At 45.0% G+C, this 23,370-nt stretch overlaps 2 protein-coding genes across 2 annotated transcripts; both read left to right on the forward strand.

Annotated features, from left to right (window-relative positions):
- Positions 1 to 991: 991 nt before the first annotated feature.
- Positions 992 to 4,048, forward strand: gprin3b (GPRIN family member 3b). The gene has a single exon (XM_065024942.1). The coding sequence runs from the start codon at positions 1,081 to 1,083 to the stop codon at positions 3,916 to 3,918; it is 2,838 nt and encodes a 945-aa protein (XP_064881014.1). The 5' UTR covers positions 992 to 1,080; the 3' UTR covers positions 3,919 to 4,048.
- An 11,399-nt stretch (positions 4,049 to 15,447) lies between these two features.
- Positions 15,448 to 20,038, forward strand: LOC115146706 (CUB domain-containing protein 2-like; the record flags this gene model as incomplete). Its single annotated transcript, XM_065024112.1, has 2 exons — positions 15,448 to 15,680; positions 19,908 to 20,038. Coding segments are annotated over exons 1-2 (282 nt in total), but the record flags the coding sequence as incomplete, so codon positions are not given.
- Between the last annotated feature and the right edge of the window lie 3,332 nt (positions 20,039 to 23,370).

The following is a 23,370-nucleotide window of genomic DNA, read 5'->3' on the forward strand; positions in this document are numbered from 1 at the left end:
AAACATGGAACTAAGGCTATTGCTTTCACTTGTTGCGATTGCAAAGTCAATGCCTCTGTCCCCACTTAAGGATAATTCAATAGATTTCCTCCTGGGTTAAGATGAATTATTTAATTCACTCAAGCTTGTTGAAGTGTGTGGTAAGTGTTTGTGATTGCTGTAGTCTTTCAAATTCCATCAGTTTTTGAGCAAAAATAATTTGTGGCATAGTTAATCTTAGTTTTGGCATTGCTTTATCTTCTCTGCTCTAAAGGGACTCGGAGTGCTCATGGTCCATCATTTCAAATCAGTTTGCAGTCATCAGAGACACATTAAAATGAAATGTACTTACTGGAATGAGAAGAGGAAAGGCCAACCATCTCTGAGCAGCAAAACAGTTTAGGTCAGTTTTGAAGCATCATTGTCTTGGGCTTATTCTTAGTCATTTGGAGTTATTGCTATTATCTGTTGCTTTGTTTACAGATTCAGTTAATTCATTCAGTTCTGATGCGGTAGTTGGCACACAGTCTTTATTGTGACGGATACTAGGAGTCAGAAATAAGCAAAGGTGTCAACTCCCATTGTTTTAATATATTGCCTCATTGGTCACTTCTCCATCAGATGTCTGGTCTCGAGGATGAAAGTCTAGTTTGAAAAATATCCATAAATGTTTTTTGGAGTGCACTACACTGTGGTACAACTGTTCCTCATCACTCATCCTGTTAGTTTTCTCATTTCAAGTTCAAATGTCTTTCTGTTTAAAAAAAAAGTGTAATAAAGTCTCACGTCTTTTTGGGGGTTTCGATATCACCTTTGAGGTCAGGATGTAATATGCAAGAGTGAGAAAGACATGACCAAGATCATCATTCTCCACTATATTATAGGATATTATACTATATAAGGCGTATAGTATAGTATAGTATCGTTATCTACATGGAAGGATCTAATGTGTTGTTCATACTTCTTCTCTGAATCTAAAACTATTCTATTTTTCCTACTTTATAGGGAATTACACAAATAGACAGGGACAGGATTGTGGACACCTGGTTCGACATTGGATCCCTACAGTAGAAGTGGCTCAGAGGACTGTCTCAATACAGGATGGGAACCAATCCAACAAGGACAGTGACAGTCCAAATGGTCCCTCATCTGGCTGGAGTGGAAGCTCTGGGAAACCAGGAGTCTAACGCCAACTGGGCTAAAGAACCTAACCTGAACCTCACCCAGGGTTGCCCTGCCCCCACCACTACCACTACCCCTGTCCCTACAGAACACACACAGGTTAACCTGTGTCTGACAACCCCCAACACAACCTCCAGGATCCAATCAACTGGCCATGGACAACCGGTTGGCGGCGGGGTGGGGTCCAACACCAACACACCTTTCTCGACCAATGGCGACGGAGGGAAATCGCCATCGGAGCATGTGATTGGAATAGAGCAGCAGATGGTATTGACATGCCGAGGAGGTGTGAGTGTAACCGAGGCGACGGCAGAGGGCAGTAGGGACAGCAACGCCAATTTGACAGCGTTAACCCCCACAGCCGCCGCCGAGGAGAAGGAGAAGCATATCTGTAAAGCAAGCCTGTCGTCCGCCATTACATCATCAAAGGTTGACGTGCATACAAATTACTGCAGAGAGAAAGAGCCTGGTGGAGCAGGGGCGGGGGAGGGGTGTGCAGCCAAGCCCTCGCCAGAGCCCACAGCAGTACAGAGTGCTACAGTCAGAGTTTCTGCAGTAGCTAAAGAGGAGTCACTACTAGAAGGGGACAACAAAAACGCAACCACACCAAATCAACATCCCCCTCAGACCTGTGATCCAAAGCATACCTCGGCCTCTGAAGTGCTGACGTCTCTGACGACTCCCAAACAAGGTAAGGCAGAGGGAGCTGCAGTGACTTCAAACAAGGTTGCTCCACCTCCTTACAAATCAAAAGAGGCTGATAATAGTGCTACAACACAGAGTCTCTCACCTTTACCTAGCCCCGCCACCGCCACCAACCCTACTCCACCAGAACGTCCTCTACAGGCCTCTAAAGAAAATAGGCCCAAGCCAAACTCTCAGGACCCTCCTTCCCAAATGGAATATAATAAAACGGCAGCTACATCGCAGCCGGAACAGACCAAGGAGACTGCAGTAGCTCCTGTCAATGCTGCCGTCACCATCACGCCTCCATCATCAGACAGCAAGGAGAACGTAGGGCTTAGGAATAAGGCCTCAAGTCCGGCACCTCCCGAGAAGAAGGATTTAAATCCTACTCCAGTAGCAAAGACAGAGATCTGCTTAGATAAACACCTGCAGGCGGCATCGTCAGAGTCTTCATCACAGAAGGATTCTCCCTCGTCACCCAACGAGGCCCAACAGAACCAACAGCCGGAGGCCCAACAGAGCCAGAACCAACAGCCTGAGGCCCAACAGGGCCAGAAGCAACAGCCTGAGGCCCAACAGGGCCAGAACCAACAGCCTGAGGCCCAACAGGGCCAGAACCAACAGCCTGAGGCCCAACAGGGCCAGAACCAGCAGCCTGCCCACCATGCAGCACAGGTGACAGATGAAGCCGTCCAGACTGCCTTGGTCTCGGAGGAGATGCAACAGAAAGCCCACTGCAAACTATACCGGGAGGCCTCCACCATGACCCGCACCCCCATCGCCACCCCCACCGCCACCCCCACCCATAGCAAGCAGGGCCAAGACGTGGAGGTCCAGGCAGTGGCTGACGTGTGCAGCCGGGCGGTCTCCACCAGCCCCAGCCTGTTTCCTCTGCCCCCGCCCTACAGGTCCACTGACAGAGGTGCTGCCCTGAGGGAGGAAGCAGCAGCTGAGAGCCTGTCTGTGGTCTACCAGGTGCCCCTCCACCAGATTCACATGGGCAGCAGTCCATCCTGCCCCCCGCCACCTAACTACACCGCAGGTCTCAGGTCCGGGTCAGAGCGATTGACCCTGGAGGCGGGGTTATGCTCCAGTCAGAGTGCCGGGGTGGTGCTCCATGCAGAGGAGGCGGTGGCGGCCCTCCATGCAGAGGTCGCCAGGCTGGGGGCCAAGCCTAAAGATCTGGCAGTCGGGGGGGCAGCAGCGCTATGCAACATCCAGCAGAGAGGAGCACTCCCGCCTCTGCAGCCCGTCTACCAGATCAACATCGAGCCGAGCGGCGGCCAAAATGAGCCGGTAGCTAAAGCGAATCATCACCAGCATCGAGGCGAGAAGGCAGTGGCAGACTCCCAATCCAAACCCAATGCAGCAGAGAAACCAAAGGTGTCTAATGAAGCGCAGACCGTGCCAACGCAGCCTGCCAAGCCTCCCTCTGCTAAAGCTCCATCCCCCTTGTCGCCAACTGCCGCAAGCAAGACCAAATCCTCCGACAATAAGGCTGCTCCTCCTCCTTCGCAGTCAACTCCTTCCGTTACCAAGCCCAGCCAGGCCTCAACGACAACCTCCAAAAAAGCAGAGGACGCTAAACCCAAGACTGCAGTGAAAGCAGCGAAGCAGAGCATTGTTAAGGGGGTTGGGGGCGTTAAGGCTTTGTTGGGCAAGAAGAAGCAGGAGCAGCTGGAGCCGGAGAGGAAGGAAAAGGAGGACGAAAACGAGGAGGGGAAACAGAAAGGAGAGAAGAGCGTGCACGATGTGCTGTGGGACGAGCAGGGGATGACCTGGGAGGTGTACGGAGCATCCGTTGACCCCGAGTCCCTTGGCTTTGCCATTCAGAGCCACCTGCAGTGTAAGATCAAAGAACAAGAGAAGAAGGTCGTGACCCAGTCATCACTCAGGAAGTCCATCTCAGTGCCGCCGGTGGTGCCCGACTCGCCCGCCACCGTTGCCGTGGACGACGCCAACAGCAGGAAAAACAAGAGGAGGCAGCAGAACGTTTTCAGGTCCATGCTGAAAAATGTCAGACGGCCCAAGTGCTGCGCGCACCCTCCCCCTACCGCCGTGCTGGAGTGAGAAGGAGAAGCAGCGGGCTGTATGCAGCCCACACCCTCCCCCTACCGCCGTGCTGGAGTGAGAAGGAGAAGCAGGGGGCTGTATGCAGCCCACACCCTCCCCCTACCGCCGTGCTGGAGTGAGAAGGAGAAGCAGGGGCTGTATGCAGCCCACACCTCCCCTACCGCCGTGCTGGAGTGAGAAGGAGAAGCAGCGGGCTGTATGCAGCCCACACCCTCCCCCTACCGCCGTGCTGGAGTGAGAAGGAGAAGCAGCGGGCTGTATGCAGCCCACACCCTCCCCCTACCGCCGTGCTGGAGTGAGAAGGAGAAGCAGGGGGCTGTATGCAGCCCACACCCTCCCCCTACCGCCGTGCTGAAGTGAGAAGGAGAAGCAGCGGGCTGTATGCAGCCCACACCCTCCCCCTACCGCCGTGCTGGAGTGAGAAGGAGAAGCAGGGGGCTGTATGCAGCCCACACCCTCCCCCTACCGCCGTGCTGGAGTGAGAAGGAGAAGCAGGGGGCTGTATGCAGCCCACACCCTCCCCCTACCGCCGTGCTGGAGTGAGAAGGAGAAGCAGCGGGCTGTATGCAGCCCACACCATCAGCTGAGTCCCCTGTAAAGCAGGCTGGTTCACCCCTTGTTATGGTTCCTCCGATGCCAAGCCATGTGTGGATATTGGGATCTCTCCCTAACCCTACTGGTCAGATGTTGTGGTATACAATGTTACCTTAGATAGGGTTGATGATTATCAACAGAAGAGGGCAAAACAAAAAGCTAAAATAGGTTCTTGTTATGGACTTATTTTTTAGATGAGAGATTCTAACAGTATTTAATGAAAAATGGCAATAATATTATCTTAGTGAAACGCATGTGTGTTAGTACTTATGGCAGTCATAACTCATTTTACCACTATGAAGTCCTGGTGTATACAGTACATCCCTCTGATCTTTGGGCGTACATACATATTACTGTCAGTATCATACCTTTTACAGATGTGCAACTAAATATCACTACTTCTCAGTGCAGTGGGTGCATTTTGGTATATATACAGTACGATTACGTTCCGGGTCTATTGAACAACCTCTATTTATAAGATGAATATATTATGATTAGTTTTTTTGTTGCAGATTTTATTTTGAATGGGTAACTACTTATTTTGTCTTGATAAAGAAGAAGAATAAAACCTCTGCTGTGCTCATTTCCGTATGTCTTATATACAATATAACACTGGGCCTGTGTGCATTTAGGTGCTCTATATTTAGTCTCTGTTCTCTCCGTTTTTGATTTAAAAAAACTCAAGGTCGAAAACTGATCTACAGCCGAGCAGTTTTTGTCTGGATTCATTGACAGGTGTTTCAAGAGAGCGTTAGCAGCATGCATCCCCACAGTGTGAGTTCCTCAGTTACAATGTGTTATCAGATATTGCTTGAGGATGGGAAAAGGGTCTGTTTGAAGCAATATTGCAGCTGATAGCTGATCTATGGGGACCGGAAACGATTGAGAGCGTGAGTAATGTCTAGTAGTAAGAGACATTACTAATCCGAGGAGCTCTGAGGTCTCTATTTTTAAATTCCTCTTCCAATTGGTCTGTGAACCATCCTCATGAAACACCCAGCATGTCATGTCCTTTATGGAATCATAATACTCTTCTTTTTTTTTAACTATTGGTTAGACTCTGTTCGTATACTACATGAAATGTCAGCTTTTTGACTTGCTCTGATTCAAAACATAAATATACTGATGTTGTATATGCTTAGTTGTTTCAGTAAGTGCATCTGAAAACTGCTGTAGAAGGCTGTTTGAAACCACAGGGGACGTTGTTCAGGATGTTTCAGCAGTCAGTAGTAGAGAAGTGGAGGTGTGTACTCCTTGTGGATTAGTTGTCGATGGGCTTTATACAGCCCTTTCCCAAAAGAATGTCCTTGAGACAGTGGTGAAATTGACCCAAAGTGTGTGTATACAGTACTCCACACTATTCAAGCCCTTTTCCTCTCGCTATAATCTCTCATTAAAATTAGATTAAATAAAAATTAAAATACTTATCAAAGCTAGGACAAAAGAACCACTTTTGAAATTAGATGGTTGAATATTTGCGGAGAAGGAGAAATATAGTCTCTTCAAAGACTTAACAACAGTTTATTTTCAAAATCATTTAAATTTAAAATCGTTCACTTGCTGGGTTAGTTTATTCTGGGTTTTACATCTTTGATTGGATTAGGCACAGTTAAAGTAAATATGACTAAATCTGTGAATTACTGTGGGCTTCTATTAGAGAACACAAATTAGTAGTAAGATTTTTTTTCAAAATGCACATTTTTATGTGTAAATCCATTAGTATCCAATCAAATCAAATCAAATGTATTTATAAAGCCCTTCTTACATCAGCTGATATCTCAAAGTGCTGTACAGAAACCCAGCCTAAAACCCCAAACAGCAAGCAATGCAGGTGTAGAAGCAATGTGGCGAGGAAAAACTCCCTAGAAAGGCCAGAACCTAGGAAGAAACCTAGAGAGGAACCAGGCTATGAGGGGTGGCCAGTCCTCTTCTGGCTGTACCGGGTGGAGATTATAACAGAACATGGCCAAGATGTTCAAATGTTCATAGATAACCAGCAGGGTCAAATAATAATAATCACAGTGGTTGTCGAGGGTGCAACAGGTCAGCACCTCAGGAGTATATGTCAGTTGACTTTTCATTGCCGATCATTAAGAGTATCTCTACCACTTCTGCTGTCTCTAGAGAGTTGAAAACAGCAGGTCTGGGACAGGTAGCACGTCCGGTGAACAGGTCAGGGTTCCATATCCGCAGGCAGGACAGTTGAAACTGGAGCAGCAGCACGGCCAGGTGTACTGGGGACAGCAAGGAGTCATCAGGCCAGGTAGTCCTGAGGCATGGTCCTAGGGCTCAGGTCCTCCAAGAGTACAGAAGTACATAGTACATAAGACAGATGTTCAAAATGTTTTTTTATACTCCAAAGTCATTGTAAGAGGTAGGTAGGTCTACATTCCAAAGCCAGTCATTGTAAGACGTAGGTAGGTCTACATTCCAAAGCCAGTCATTGTAAGAGGTAGGTAGGTCTACATTCCAAAGCCAGTCATTGTAAGAGGTAGGTAGGTCTACATTCCAAGGCCAGTCATTGTAAGAGGTAGGTAGGTCTACATTCCAAAGCCAGTCATTGTGAGAGGTAGGTAGGTCTACATTCCAAAGCCAGTCATTGTAAGAGGTAGGTAGGTCTACATTCCAAAGCCAGTCATTGTAAGAGGTAGGTTGGTCTACATTCCAAAGCCAGTCATTGTGAGAGGTAGGTAGGTCTACATTCCAAAGCCAGTCATTGTAAGAAGTAGGTAGGTCTACATTCCAAACCAGTCATTGTAAGAGGTAGGTAGGTCTACATTCCGAAGCCAGTAGGTAGGTCTACATCCCAAAGCCAGTCATTGTGAGAGGTAGGTAGGTCTACATTCCAAAGCCAGTCATTGTAAGAGGTAGGTAGGTCTACATTCCAAAGCCAATCATTGTAAGAGGCAGGTAGGTCTACATTCCAAAGCCAGTCATTGTAAGAGGTAGGTAGGTCTACATTCCAAAGCCAGTCATTGTAAGACGTAGGTAGGTCTACATTCCAAAGCCAGTCATTGTAAGAGGTAGGTAGGTCTATTTCCAAAGCCAGTCATTGTAAGAGGTAGGTAGGTCTACATTCCAAATCCAGTCATTGTAAGACGTAGGTAGGTCTACATTCCAAAGCCAGTCATTGTAAGAGGTAGGTAGGTCTACATTCCAAAGCCAGTCATTGTAAGAGGTAGGTAGGTCTACATTCCAAAGCCATCATTGTAAGAGGTAGGTAGGTCTACAAAAGCCAGTCATTGTAAGAGGTAGGTAGGTCTACATTTCAAACCAGTCATTGTAAGAGGTAGGTAGGTCTACATTCCAAACCAGTCATTGTAAGAGGTAGGTAGGTCTACATTCCAAACCAGTCATTGTAAGAGGTAGGTAGATCTACATTCCAAAGCCAGTCATTGTGAGAGGTAGGTAGGTCTACATTCCAAAGATAGTCATTGTAAGAGGTAGGTAGGTCTTACATTCCAAAGCCAGTCATTGTAAGAGGTAGGTAGGTCTACATTCCAAAGCCAGTCATTGTAAGACGTAGGTTGGTCTACATTCCAAAGCCAGTCATTGTAAGACGAGGTAGGTCTACATTCCAAAGCCAGTCATTGTAAGAGGTAGGTAGGTCTACATTCCAAAGCCAGTCATTGTGAGAGGTAGGTAGGTCTACATTCCAAAGCCAGTCATTGTAAGAGGTAGGTAGGTCTACATTCCAAATCCAGTGATATGAAATGTATGGGTTAAGCAGAGCAAATTAAACTCTGTGTCTGCTTACATAAAGTTAATTAAAACTTTCAATTTATCTAGTCTCTCTTAGAATCACCTGAAACATACTTTTTTCCTTAGGAGAAAATATCAGCTTAAAAATATTACATAAACCTTGTTTCCTCCACATTGTTATTAAGAGTAATGAAGTTATTAAATGATAAAACATTGAAAACGTAGTCTCAACGTGTTGATATAGGCTTACCATCACATCCTACTGTGGAATGGGGAATATTCACAGCCAATCTACTTTGTTTGGGAATTACAACTAACTGTCTGTTTGAATACACCCTCTGTCTCAGTGTGATACACTGATTTCACAGGACTGTGCTGTCACTTCCTGTGTGTCTGGGTGTATGTGTCTGTCACCACTCATCACTGCACTCGTCACAGTGGGCTGTTAGGTTAGGTGTCCTGGGCTATTCTGTTCCCTGTCAAAAGAACACACACACACACACACACAAAAGTCCATCCCCTGGTATTCAAGGTGTTAAGACGAGAATCACACCCCCCACACACTCACAACCAGACAGTCATCTCAGTTGCTGATTAAAGGGGCTGCCACAGTGAAGTGCATCACCAACCTATTCTTTTGTGCCGCTACCTTTGAGAGATGTATTGGATTTGTACTGACACTTTTTCTACATGTGTAGAGCTACAAGCATCCCCTGATCCTCTCCCTCCCATCTTCCTTCAATGTTCCTCCATCTCTCTCCGTCTCTCTGTCCATAGATCACGACCAGCAGCAGTCGGCTCACCAGCCTTAATGCTGACTCCCTCAACCAGGCCTTAATTAGCTGGTGTTTTAATATTTAATGTCCCCTTCGCCCCCCCGTGTCCCTGCGACTGGTTCCCATTTGAAAGTGGCCATAGGCGGTGGATGTTAAACACAAGAGGAGATTCATTGTGATGAAAAGACTGTAAGATAGAGAGATGAGAGAGACTGAGACAGAGAGAAACAGACATGGGAGGTAGGGGATCTCAAAAAAGTGAGAAAAAATACCTCTCACTCTGCCATAGTAACTTGCAGCCTGTATTATTCAATATTAAAATCACACTCTGCACTGTATGTCCTGACTAATATCACTACCCAGAATCCAATCTGGTCATGACCGCAGTCTTTTGGTTCCAGGTAGAACCCCCCCCCCCCCCCTAGACGGTTGGGGGTGGGGCTGTTTTGAATGCACCTGTTTGAAATGGAAAGGTTGTTTTATAATGTTGTACAATGAGTGCTGCTGTTCTCCTCTCTGGCAGGATAAGAAATATAGGGAGTGGAATTGAAACTGAGTTTTATTTTAGAGTTATAAATCATAGGGTTTGGAAAATGAAATCCCTGCCTTAAAAATAGATATAGGCTATTTGACTTGCAGATGATCATTGATTTAGATGAAAATAAATTGTGCGGGGCCCAGAAACTTAATTAAACTGAGAGCCCATGTTCATCAACAGTTGGCCAGTCTATCATCATCTAACATTAATGTGTCAGTGCGCTTTAAGAAATCAAATTATGCTCTAGCGTTGGAAAAGATTAGTGGAGTCTACATTCTATCTTGGTGAGGGAATTTCTCTGAATGTCACTGTTGTGTCGTCTCATACGATTCTGTTACATTCTCACGGGGCATTTTTCCCCTCTCTATGGAAATTCCTCTACAGTCACCACTACATAACCGTTGTTTGAGCTTCACTGAACATCAGGTTTCGGCGTGGTGCTTCGACTGCGTGTTAGTTAGAGTCTATATCAAGACTCCCTCTAGCCCTCCAGATAAAATGTCCACCTCAGAAACATAGTTAAACTGTGTTAAACCTCCTGCTATGACCCAGTTAGCTCCACACACACACACACACACACACACACACACACAGAGAGACTCATCTCAGCTACACAGAAAATCCGTAGAGGACTCGTGTAGCCTAGACGCAGCTTGAGCGCAAGCCATTACAATTACCAATACAAATCACAAATAATTCCCTGTCGGATCTTTAGACGCACATCAGACACAGACTCCATCTCATCATGGGGATCAGTTTCTGTGTTAATTGCTGTTTACTGATTGTATTTAGAGATTGGTAAGTATGTGATTATGAGTAAGGGTGTGGTGATCATAGCGATGCTTAGCTATTCTCCATAGATGAACTACTGGGGTTGATTCTGGAGCACTGGGTGATGTAATGAATCATGTCAAGCTTTGTGTTCTCCCTCTATGATGATGTCATAGAAAAGCACTATATCTCTCACTCTCTTTCTCTCCCTCTTTCTCTCTCTTTATTTTTCTCCCCCTCTTTTTATCTCTCTCTCACTTTCTCTTTATCATAAAAGCGCCATATCAGTCAGCAACAGCAGGGCGGCTAAAACCCCTGCCTCCCCTCTGAAGCGTCTCTTTAACCCTGACCTCTGAACAGCTCTTATAGTGCCTTCCCAGTACTGCTTCAGTCCTTTTGTTTCTCGCCCTGACCCCGGAACAGCTCTTATAGCGCCTCCCCAGTACTGCTCCAGTTGTTTTGTTTACTCACTGTTGTCTTGAATCACCGGCAGCGCTACAGTAAGGAACTTCCTCCGATGTCGTCTGCTGCTCAGGCCCCTGTGGACTATATGGCCTACATTACTTCGCATTGTTGGGAAGCGTTGTGCGAAAAGGTGTTTGGAAGGATTGAGGTGTGTGTGTGTGTGTGTGTGTGTGTGTGTGTGTGTGTGTGTGTGTGTGTGTGTGTGTGTGTGTGTGTGTGTGTGTGTGTGTGTGTGTGTGTGTGTGTGTGTGTGTGTGTGTGTGTGTGTGTGTGTGTGTGTGTGCACGCGTTTATGCGTGTGTCTGTGTTCCCCTATATGCTCTTGTTCATAGGGGAACACATACTTGTTTCTATCTTCCTCTCCCTCCTCCACTCCAGCATACTCCATCACTGTGTAACACTACACACTGTAGACCTGAGCATTTTATAGTGGCTTGTTATTAACCACCCCGCCGTTCCACACACAAACACACGTACGTAACCTTTCACATGCTGAAAGTCAAGCACAGGTACACACACACACACACACACACACACACACACACACACACACACACACACACACACACACACTAAGGTCACCTTGGCTGTCTTCACTAGAGACTGCTTTATAACGGCTGACAGATGTTTCTATAAATCATTGGTCCCCCAGTGGACAGAGGTTCCACACACACACACACACACACACACACACACACACACACACACACTGCAGCAACACTCTATCTCTCTCCCTTTTTCTCCCTCTCCCTCCCAGAGACACTCATGGTTGAGAAAAATATCCCCCACATTGACACACCACATCTAATAAAGCGATTTGAGCGACTGGGAAAACTGCTATATAAATCCAATCCATTCTTGATGCACTAAAATGTTTTGCAGCTGATGTATTGAAGACCTGCATCAGCAGCAGCAGGGTTGATATACTGACCTGTAGTTGTAGGAATTTTACTAGTATTGTTGTGAACGGATGTCATTGTGGTGAGTGGTGTGCAGTTAGTTGTGAGCAAGTTTGGAGGGTAGAGTTGCAATGAGAGTTGTTAATGTCACTTCCCAGACATCTTAGTTTGGAAGCATCCTCCATGGCAGGTGTCCAGTTGTATTTATTTTATTTGTGAACAAATTCTTATTTACAATGACGGCCTACCCCGACCAAACCCTAACCCGGACGACGCTGGGCCAATTGTGCACCGCCCTATGGGACTCCCAATCACAGCCTTTTGTGATACAGCCTGGAATCGAACCATGGTCTGTAGTGACGCCTCTAGCACTGAGGTGCAGTTCCTTAGACCGCTTTCTCCCCCTTGAGTTGAAATGTAAAGCAACTGAGAAAATATCTCAACCACCTACTAGAATTGACCCACAACCAACAAAAAAATGCAAGACATTATATAAAATCAATTATCGACTGTATAATATCTTAAATCGTTTAATTTAGTTCTGTTAAATAATGATATGCTCCTAAATGTGTTGCCAAGGAGAGATAAGAAGCTTCCGTTTCAGCCCAGACGTCAATTCAACGTCTATTCCACGTTGGTTCAACGTAATTTCATTGAAATGACACGGTTGATTCAACCAGTGTGTGCCCAGTGGGAGTACAGTATATCACCACTTGTTTCTGTCTTTCCCAAAGGGAAGAATTGGAGGGAATGTATAGGCCTAGGTGCTTATCTCCTAGAGATAGATTAGGTATTTAAAGTGACTGGTTACCATAGTGAATGTGTCTCTGTCTAATCAGACTGTGGCTGAATCCAAGAGGCCTTTATATGATGAGGTAATTCCAACCATTCAATCTCCATGGAGATTAAGCAAAATTTAAGCACTTCCTCTATGAAACTCATTAACCCTGACTCCAAAGTTATTGTGAAGAAACCTCTGGTATCGCTTCCACATTGTATGCAAATCTCCCCTAAAGTTATTTTTAATCTCCAATCCGCAATTAGGAGCGTGTGAATGAAGACGTAGGTCGTTATTGAGCGGCCTAATTTGTAATGACGAATGGCGAGCGTGAATATTGCGGTTGCCAAACTGTCCCTTATCATTATCGTCCCCTCAGATGATATAAAGATTCCTCAACTCTCCTGCAGTCGACTCTGATTAAAAGTCCAATTAAAAACCTGTCGGTCAGAGGAGGAGGGGGAGCGTTCTGTCTCGCCGGACGTTGCCCGTGGCTGAGGGGTGATTCTCACACAATCACGTGTTGAGAAATAGTGATTCAGCCTTCATCCTTCAGCCTTCATCATCTTTCAGCCTTCGTCATCCTTCTTGGTAATTAAATTCAAACAAGATGGCCTCACTTTGACACACACAGTAAAAAACAGCAACTCACACCTGTACAGCAGTGGATGCTGCTGAGGGGAGGACGGCTCATAATAATGGCTGGAATGGAGCGAATGGAAATGCATCAAACCCATGGAAACCATGTGTTTGATGTTGTTGATACCTTTCCACCTATTCCGCTCCAGTCATTACCATGTGCCCGTCCTCAACAATTAAGTTGCCACCAAACTCCTGTGCTGTATAGTACTGTAACACAGGTTGAGTCCCAAATTAGTCATAGTAGGGCCCTGGTCAAAAGTAGTGTATCATATAAGGGACAGGGTGCCATTTCAAACCCAGTGCTGTTGTATGTGAGTGTGCTACTTCCCATATCCTAGGCCCAGGGTTTCTATGGTAACACGAACCACCACAGGTTCACAACATCTAACCCTTTAAAGTAGACCTTGGGGAGCCAGATAGATAACCGCTACAGTGTAACTCACACTTCACCTAGATAATAAAACATTATCTGATAATACATTGTACTGTTCTGTGCTGTTTAAATATAGAACAATATGGCTTGTGTGGTGAAATTAATCTCTCCACAGAGACCATTTTCGCAATTTTCTTGACAATCATTCTGATCTGTGCTGATCTCTGTTAGTGTTTATGACTGGTTGTAAAATGGCCCTCTTCTGCTTGTTCTAATATCTCTCTGGCTTGTGCTATTATCAGTCTGTACATAGTGAAGTGCTTATCTCAGCGCTTTGAAACTCCTCTCTACAAACCAATGACTGTATATATGAATGGACAAAGCCACTGATCACGTGACACCATTCATTCCTATGTGAAGACTCAATAGCGCATTGAAGCCAAGTGAAGTCTGTTTAAATGGTGTCTGATGGAGACATCACATGCGCAGTTTGAGCTACTCCAGGAAGTGTTGCTCCCTCTCGTTGAGTAACTGAAGCTGAATGCCGACCAGTGTACTGCAGGCTGCCATTAGCAACTTAATTATCCTTATAACTTCTTCTGTGTGCGATTTTAAAATAATTGGTTCAAGGACATACATCTGGTGTGTTAGAAGCAATTGTTGGTACCATGATTGTCTTCTAAATTGTTTTATTTACTCAAAGATTGACCATGAAGATTGTCATTTTTCCATTCACTACAATGGGGGATCCTGTTTTTCTGCTAACAAAGCCTTTAGTACCTCGGTTGGCCTCGAACTTCCATGGCATCAATCCGAGGGGGCAGTCATTCTCCCCTGCTACAAACATACTGGCAGCATTACAGCAAGCCAGCTGGAGCCAGTCTGTCTGTACAGAGAGCCATTAGAAATTTGCAACAAAGTGTCCGAAATTGCATCCTATTCCGTACATAGTGCTCTACTTTTGACCACGGCCCATAATTCCCTACAAAGTGCCCAACTTTTGACCAGGGCACATAGAGCACTAGTCAAACGTACTGCACTATTTGGGGAATAACGTGCTATTTTAGATGCATCCTGGGAAGGGACCACTGATTCCAACAGGCACGATTACAAGCCTGTTTCTAGCACATTATCCATTAGCTTAACAAATTGTAATTGATTGCCAGGTAGCGTCTGTGGGACTCCTATGGGGCATAGATGACTACACAGTAGCTTCCCGTGAGCCTAGTCCCCATCATGCCTTTTACTTTAATCAAATCCATGGCTAATTCTAAGTGCTTTGGCACTTAAGCCACATTAAAGAGTTTAACCATAGCCCAGAAGTGCTCTGTACTACATTCATCAATTAGTAAGCTTGACGATAATTGCAGTGCACTGTGTGACGGGCCCCGCTCCTCTTATAAAAGCTGAGGTTGAGACAGTAAATGTTTTGAAATGAGATTCGGGGTCGAGTGTAGGGACAAAGTTAATAATATAAACAAGCCTTGCGTAAACACAGGTCATATACCATTGTCCCCCCAAACTCAACTCTGGAACTCAAAGCCAGTTCCACTGTGGTTTTTTTCAATGTTGTGCTCTAATCAGGGACTGATTTAGACCTGAGACACCAGGTGGGTACAATTAATGATCAGGTAGAACAGAAAAGCAGCAGGCTCTGAACCTCATAGGGTCAGAGTTGAATACCCCTGCTATAGGCTATACTGTACAACAGTGGGTATAACGGTTCTGTAGTAGCCTACAACAGGCTAAGTTATAGGTGAGAGGTAAAAAACGTACCATTGCCCCTACTGAAGCTATGTACAGTATCATAATGGTTTTATTTGAGACTCAAAATGACATCAACTAATTTACCCTATGAACACAAAAACACGTTTTACAACATGTTCAAAAATCCTAAACAGTCAAAAAGTCTCCGGCACAGACACGCTCCGTGTCTCTTGTCCAGGTTCAGGAGAGTCCAAGGTACAGCCAGTCTAGCAAAGGTCGAACCAGACCGTGAGACGCTGGTGCACCAGAGGCAAAGCACATTTGCTCCACACCTGCACATCTCCACCACTGTGAACAGAGAGCATGGAGGAAGACCTACAGAAGAGGCCCACGTCCAGGGGTCTGAGTACCCTGGAGAAGAGCCTGATACTACTGTTTGTGGCTCTGACTGGCGCCTGCATCGGACTGGTGGTCATCTACTTCACTGACAAGAACAGCGTCTCCACTGATGAAGGTGAGTAGTGTACTACCTGTATGTTTAAATGGAGGGAAGGGAAAGGGGGATACCTAGTTAGTCGCACAACTAAATGCATTAAACCCGAAATGGGTCTTCCACATTTAACCCAACCCTTCTGAATCAGAGAGGAGCGGGGGGCTGCCTTAATCGATATACACGTCATCGGTGCCCGGGGAGAAGTTGTTGTTGGAGGTTAACTGTCTTACACAAGGGCAGAAATGCAGATTTTTTTCATCTTTTCGGCTCAGGGGTTGGAACCAGCAACCTTTCGGTTACTGACCCAATTCTCTTAACTGCTAGGCTACCTGGTGGTGAGCTGCTATATACTTTAAACACATTCATGTAGGCCAGATGATTAGTACTACTGTATTTACTGTAAACACTTAGGAGTTGGACTATCCCTCTAAACTTCATCACTGTCAAGGAGGTGTGTGAGTACAAAACTTGAAACACTTCAATCAAATGAAGGTTTATAGCTCTACTCACACCAGAAAGTTCAATGCCTCTCAGCAGGACTATGAAACAGTGATTTATGGACCCGTGTGATTTATGGACCATTATACATTTACCATAATACCAGGCTTAGCTAAGCGTCTGGGGAGTGGGTGGGTAATGGCTGTCGGTTGGTGGTGAGTTTGCTGACAAGAAGATGAAAAGTGATGTTTTGTTGTCTATTTTGATTTAAATTTCCATCACTGTACATTGTGCTCTTAATGTATCTCTGTCTCTGACAGATGTTTTATTATTTAGGATTAAATTAAGCCACACTTTCATATCAGCAATAAATGATAAGTATAGAAGAATGATCTGAGTCATTGTATATCGCAATAACAAACCAACAGCATTCATTGCTACAGTAATAATGGCGTTGAATACTTCTGGCATTGAATGTGCCTCCATTCTGGGTACAGGGCGAGACAGAGAGTTATATTCTAAGGGGGTTCTGTGTCTTTGTGGTACCTTTGTGATGTGAGTCACAGTGACGTCCCCTGCCACTGGCCTCACAGTGTGGCAGAGAGACAGTCCGAGCTGAGACCCAGCTGTGGAGGAACAGAACGACAACAAAAGGCAAAGGTTCCCTCTAACGTTGAGGGAACGTCTATAGACAAACCTCCTGCGAACCTTTAGGGATATCTGAAAGTCTAATTGGTCCCCTTGGACATTGGCATCTCATTGGTCTCACCACTCGATACTGATGCCGTGACGCGGTTCCAAGCACTGTTATGGATTGCTGGACGTATTTTTCATATAGTGTCACTCTGTCACCATAGAAAGCATGACAAATACGTCCTCAATTTGTCACGTCTGCATTTTTTCCATGAGTCATTCTATTTCATCCATATAAACAGCCAATCAAATCATCTGAGTTAAAATGTGATATAACATGCATGTTGTTTTGGCTTCTGACAAGGTGTCAATGATGATCTATTTATCATATAATAGAGTCCACCTATCTGCAATATATCTTGGTGCCTTTTTACACTTCTGTGCTGGTTCCCAAAAAATACAGCCTCCCCCACCCCCTAAAAATGCATTTAAATCATGTAAAAATCTATGATGTTATTAACACTGTCCCACGCTACCTTGGCTCGGTTAGCCAAATCAGTCATATCGTACCTAAGAATAATGGCTGTCATCCATTTCTATGAGTGAGACTGCCTTAGGAGACACGGCTGACTCCAGAGACAGCACTCACACAATACACTGGTCTAGTATAATGCAAATACTCTCACTCTCTTTCTCTCTCTCTCTCTCTCTCTCTCCCTCTCTCTCCCTTTTATATCCTTTCTCCTTTTATTCGTCCTTTAAATCCCTTATTCAATAAACCTTGCCCAGGAATAATGTCTGCACTTTGAAGTGATGGTCATATTGAAAGGACAAAAACTGTCTAGCTTCTGTCTACATTGTACAGAGCATTCGGGAAAAGTATTCAGACCCCTTGACTTTTTCCACATTTTGTTACCTTACAGCCTTATTCTAAAATGTTTTAAAAAACATTTATCATCAATCTAAACACAATACCCCATAATGACAAAGCAAAAACAGGTTTTTAGAAATGTTTGCAAATTTGTATAAAAATATACAACTGAAAATATCACATTTACATAATTATTCAGACTCTTCCTCGGTACTTTGTTGAAGCACTTTTGGCAGCGATTACGGCCTTGAGTCGTATTGGGTATGATGCTACAAGCTTGGCATACCTGTATTTGGGGAGTTTCTCCCATTCTTCTCTGCAAGCTCTGTTAGCTTGGATGGGGAGTGTCGCTGCACAGCTATTTTAAGGTCTCTACATTTTAGATCAGGTTTTAGATCAGGTTCAAGTCCGGGCTCTGGCAGGCCCACTGAAGGACATTCAGAGACATGTCCTGAAACCACTCCTGTGTTGTCTTGGCTGTATACTTAGGTTGTTATACAGGTCGTTGTCCTGTTGGAAGGTGAATCTTCACCCCAGGTCCTGAGCGCTCTGGAGCAGGTTTTCATCAAGGATCTATCTCTCTGTACTTTGCTCCGTTCATCCTTCCCTCAATCCTAACTAGTCTCCCAGTCCCTGCCGCTAAAAAACATCCCCACAGCATGATGCTGCCACCACCATGCTTCACTGTAAGGATGGTGCCCAGTTTCTTCCAGACGTGATGCTTGGCATTCAGGCCAAAGAGTTACATCTTGGTTTCATCAGACCAGAGAATCTTGTATCTCATGGTCTGAGAGTCTTTAGTTGCCTTTTGGCAAACTCCAAGCGGGCTGTCATGTGCCTTTTACTGATGAGTGGCTTCCGTCTGGCCACTCCACCATGAAAGTCTGATTGGCAGAGTGCTGCAGAGATGGTTGTCCTTCAGGAAGTTTCTCCCATCTCCACAGAGGAACTCTGTAGCTCTGTCAAAGTGACCAGTGGGTTCTTGGTCACCTCCCTGACCAAGGCCCTTCTCCGGGCGGCCAGACCTAGGAAGAGTCTTGGTGGTTCCAAACTGCTTCAACAAAGGTGCCTTTACAAAGTGCTGAATCCTTATGTGAATGTGAATGTTTTTTTAATCTAAAAACCTGTTTTTGCTTTGTCATTATGGGGAATTGTGTGTAGATTGATTACGAAAAATAACCATTTTATACATTTTTAAATAAGGCTGTAACTTAATAAAATGTGGAAAAAGTTGAGGGGTCTGAATACTTTCCGAATGCACCGTATATACACCGCTAGTCAACATACGGATAGATATATGTGTGTACAAAACATTAGGAACACCTGCTCTTTCCATGACATAGACTGACCAGGTCAATCCAGGTGAAAGCTATGATCCCTTATTAAGCTATGATCCATCATAGTCACTTGTTAAATCCACTTCAATCAGTGTAGATGAAGGGAAGCATTTTTAAGCCTTGTGACATTTGAGACATGAATTTTGTATGTGTGCCATTCAGAGTGTGAATGGGCAAGACAAAATATTTAAGTGCCTTTGAACAGGGTATGGTAGTAGCTGCCAGGCGCACTGGTTTGAGTGTGTCAAGAACTGCAACGCTGCTGGGATTTTCACGCTCAACAGTTTCCCGTGTGTATCAAGAATGGTCCACCACCCAAAGGACATCCAGCCAACATCCAGTCAACATGGACCAGCATCCCTGTGGAACGATTTTGACACCTTGTAGAGTCCATGCCCCGAAGAATTGAGGCTGTTCTGAGGACAAAAAGAAGGGGTACAACTCAATATTAGCAAGGTGTTCTTAATATTTTATACACTCAGTGTATATGTGTACAAATTATATTTAAAAAACTTGTACTGTATTGGTTGTATAGGGTAGTTGCTGACCATGTTGTCATTGGCCATACCATTGTAAGAGGGTATGTTATTGCTGTATGTTAATGCTTTAATGACCAATTACCAATTGCTTTTGTTTAATGGGACTGGTGAAGCAATCTTTAATTCGAATACTCTTATTAACGTAAGTAGTGCCACTATATCATCAAACAGTCTGTCCCAGCAGGATGTTCCATAATGACATTGTGATACTCTTCCATGTTATACATAACAGCCCAATAACAAGGGTTCTAATCAAAACAAATTATTCTGCCAACATTACCCAAAGCTGTTCCCCTGCAGATGACACATCAACTGAATGTTCATGTAATCAATTGTGTGTGTGTGTGTGTGTGTGTGTGTGTGTGTGCGTGCGTGTGCGTGTGCGTGTGCGTGCATGCGTGCGTACGTGTGTGTTTGTGTGTGGGACAAGAGGTCAATTCAGGATGCGGGGGTCCTCAGGCACTCAAGGGCCCGTCGGGGGAGTTCACCAGCATGAATCACCCCAGTAGCTACGACAACGGCATGAGCTGCAGCTGGCACATCACTGTGGACCCAGGCATGGTAAGTACCACAATGCAACACATTCAAAACACTAAGATTTTTATACAGTAACCTCTTTTCCTTTTACTGTGCTCTTTCCTTCAAACAAACACACTGAACAAAAATATAGATACAATATTCAACCATTTCTACGATTTTACTGAGTTACAGTTCATATAAGGATATCAGTCAATTGAAATAAATTCATTAGGCCCTAATCTATGGATTCCACACTTTAAAAAAGGTTGGGGTGTGGATCAGAAAACCAGTCAGTATCTGGTGTGACCACCATTTGCCTCATGCAGCGCGACACATCTCCTTCACATTGAGTTGATCAGGCTGTTGATTGTGGTCTGTGGAATGTTGTCCCACTCCTCTTCAATGACTGTGCGAAGTTGCTGGATATTGTCGGGAACTGGAACATGCTGTCGTACACGTTGATCCAGAGCATTCCAAACATGCTCAATGGGTGACATGTCTGGTGCGTATGCAGGTCATGGAAGAACTGGGACATTTTCAGCTTCCAGGAATTGTGTACAGATTTTTGCAACATGTAGCTATGCATTATCATGCTGAAACGTGAGGTAATGTCGGCAGATGAATGGCATGATATTGGGCCTCAGGATCTCATCACGGTATCTGTGTGCATTCAAATTTCCATTGATAAAATTCAATTGTGTTCGTTGTCTGAAGCTCATGCCTGCCCATACCATAACTCCACCACCACCATGCTCATCCACACAACGCTATATATGTTGTCTTCCATCTGCCCGGTACAGTTGGAACCCGGGATTCGTCTGTTTAGAGCACACTACTCCAGTGTGCCAGTGGCCATTGAAGGTGAGCATTTGCCCACTGAAGTTGGGTACGACACCAAACTGCAGTAAGGTCAAGACCCTGGTGAGGATGACGAACACTCAGATGAGCTTCCCTGAGATGCTATCTGACAGTTATTGCAGAAATGAATTGTGCAAACCCACAGTTCCATCAGCTGTCCGGGTGGCTGGTCTAAGACGATCCCGCAGGTGAAGAAGCCGGATGTGAAGGTTTATTTTATTTATTTATTTCACCTTTATTTAACTAGGTAGGCTAGTTGAGAACAAGCTCTCATTTGCAACTGCGACCTGGCCAAGATAAAGCAAAGCAGTTCGACACATACAACAAGCAGAGTTACACATGGAATAAACAAACATACAATCAATAATACAGGAAAATATATATACAGCATGTAAATAGGCCATGGTGGCAAAGTAATTGCAGTATAGCAATTAAACACTGGAATGGTAGGATCTGCAGAGGATGAATGTGCAAGTTGAGATACTGGGGTGCAAAGGAGCAAGATAAATAAATAAATACAGTATGGGGATGAGGTAGATTGGATGGGCTATTTACAGATAAGCTATGTACAGGTGCAGTGATCTGTGAGCTGCTCTGACAGCTGGTGCTTAAAGCTAGTGAGGGAGGTAAGAGTCTCCAGCTTCAGAGATTTGTGCAATTCGTTCCACTCATTGGCAGCAGAGAACTGGAAGGAGTTGCAGCCAAAGGAAGAATTGGCTTTGGGGGTAACCAGTGAGATATACCTGCTGGAGTGCGTGCTACGGGTGGGTGCTGCCATGGTGACCAGTGAGCTGAGATAAGGCGGGGCTTTACCTAGCAGAGACTCATAGATGACCTGGAGTGGGTTTGGCGACGAGTATGAAGCGAGGGCCAGCCAACGAGAGCATACAGGTCACAGTGGTGGGTAGTATATGGGGCTTTGGTGACAAAATGGATGGCACTGTGATAGACTGCATCCAATTGGTTGAGTAGAGTGTTGGAGGCTATTTTGTAAATGACATTGCCGAAGTCGAGGATCGGTAGGATGGTCAGTTTTACGGGGGTATGTTTGGCAGCATGAGTGAAGGATGCTTTGTTGCGAAATAGGAAGCCGATTCTAGATTTAATTTTGGATTGGAGATGTTTAATGTGAGTCTGAAAGGAGAGTTTACAGTCTAACCAGACACCTAGGTATTTGTAGTTGTCCACATATTCTAAGTTAGAACCGTCCAGAGTAGTGATGCTGGACGGGTGGGCAGCGATCTGTTGAAGAGCACACATTTAGTTTTACTTGCGTTTAAGGGCAGTTGGAGGCCACGGAAGGAGAGTTGTACGGCATTGAAGCTCATCTGGAGGTTCGTTAACACAGTGTCTAACGAAGGGCCAGAGGTATACAGAATGGTGTCGTCTGTGTAGAGGTTTATCAAAGAATCACCAGCAGCGAGAGTGTCATCATTGATGTATACAGAGAAGAGAGTCGGCCCGAGAATTGAACCCTGTGGCACCCCCATAGAGACTGCCAGAGGTCCGGACAACAGGCCCTCCGATTTGACATCCTGAACTCTATCGGAGAAGTAGGTGGTGAAACAAGCGAGGCAATCATTTGAGAAACCAAGGCTGTTGAGTCTGCCAATAAGAATGTTGTGATTGACAGAGTCGAAAGCCTTAGCCAGGTCGATGAATACGGCTGCACAGTAATGTCTCTTATCGATGGCGGTTATGATATCGTTTAGGACCTTGAGCGTGGCTGAGGTGCACCCATGACCAGCTCTGAAACCAGATTGCATAGAGGAGAAGGTACGGTGAGATTCGAAATGGTCGGTGATCTGTTTGTTAACTTGGCTTTCAAAGACCTCAGAAAGGCAGGGTAGAATAGATATAGGCTGTAGCAGTTTGGGTCAAGAGTGTCTCCCCCTTTGAAGAGGGGGATGACCGCGGCAGATTTCTAATCTATGGGAATCTCAGACGATACAAAAGACAGGTTGAACAGGCTAGTGATAGGGGTTGCAACAATTTTGGCAGATCATTTTAGAAAGAGAGGGTCCAGATTGTCTAGCCCGGCTGATTTGTAGAGGTACGTGGTTACATGTGGTCTGCAGTTGTGAGTCAGGTTGGATGTACTGCCAAATTTTCTAAAGCAGAGAAATGAACATTACATTCTCTGGCAACAGCTCTGGTGAACATTCCTGCAGTCAGCATGCCAATTGTATTGTGTTGTGTGACAAAACTGCACATTTTAGAGTGTATTTTTCTTGTCCCCAGCACAAGGTGCACCTGTGTAATGATCATGCTGATTAATCAACTTCTTTATATTCCACACTGATCAGGTGGATGGATTATCTTGGCAAATAAGAAATGCTCAGTAACAGGGATGTAAACAAATTTGTTCACCAAATTTGAGAGAAATAAGCTTTTTGTGAGTATGGAACATTTCTGGGACCTTTTATTTCAGCTCATGAAACATGGGTCCAACAATTAACATGTTTTTGTATACATGTCAAAACTCAACTAAGTCTCATAGGCTCTGTTCAAATGTC

Source organism: Oncorhynchus nerka, linkage group LG11, assembly GCF_034236695.1.
Source record: "Oncorhynchus nerka isolate Pitt River linkage group LG11, Oner_Uvic_2.0, whole genome shotgun sequence".
Classification (NCBI taxonomy): domain Eukaryota; kingdom Metazoa; phylum Chordata; class Actinopteri; order Salmoniformes; family Salmonidae; genus Oncorhynchus; species Oncorhynchus nerka.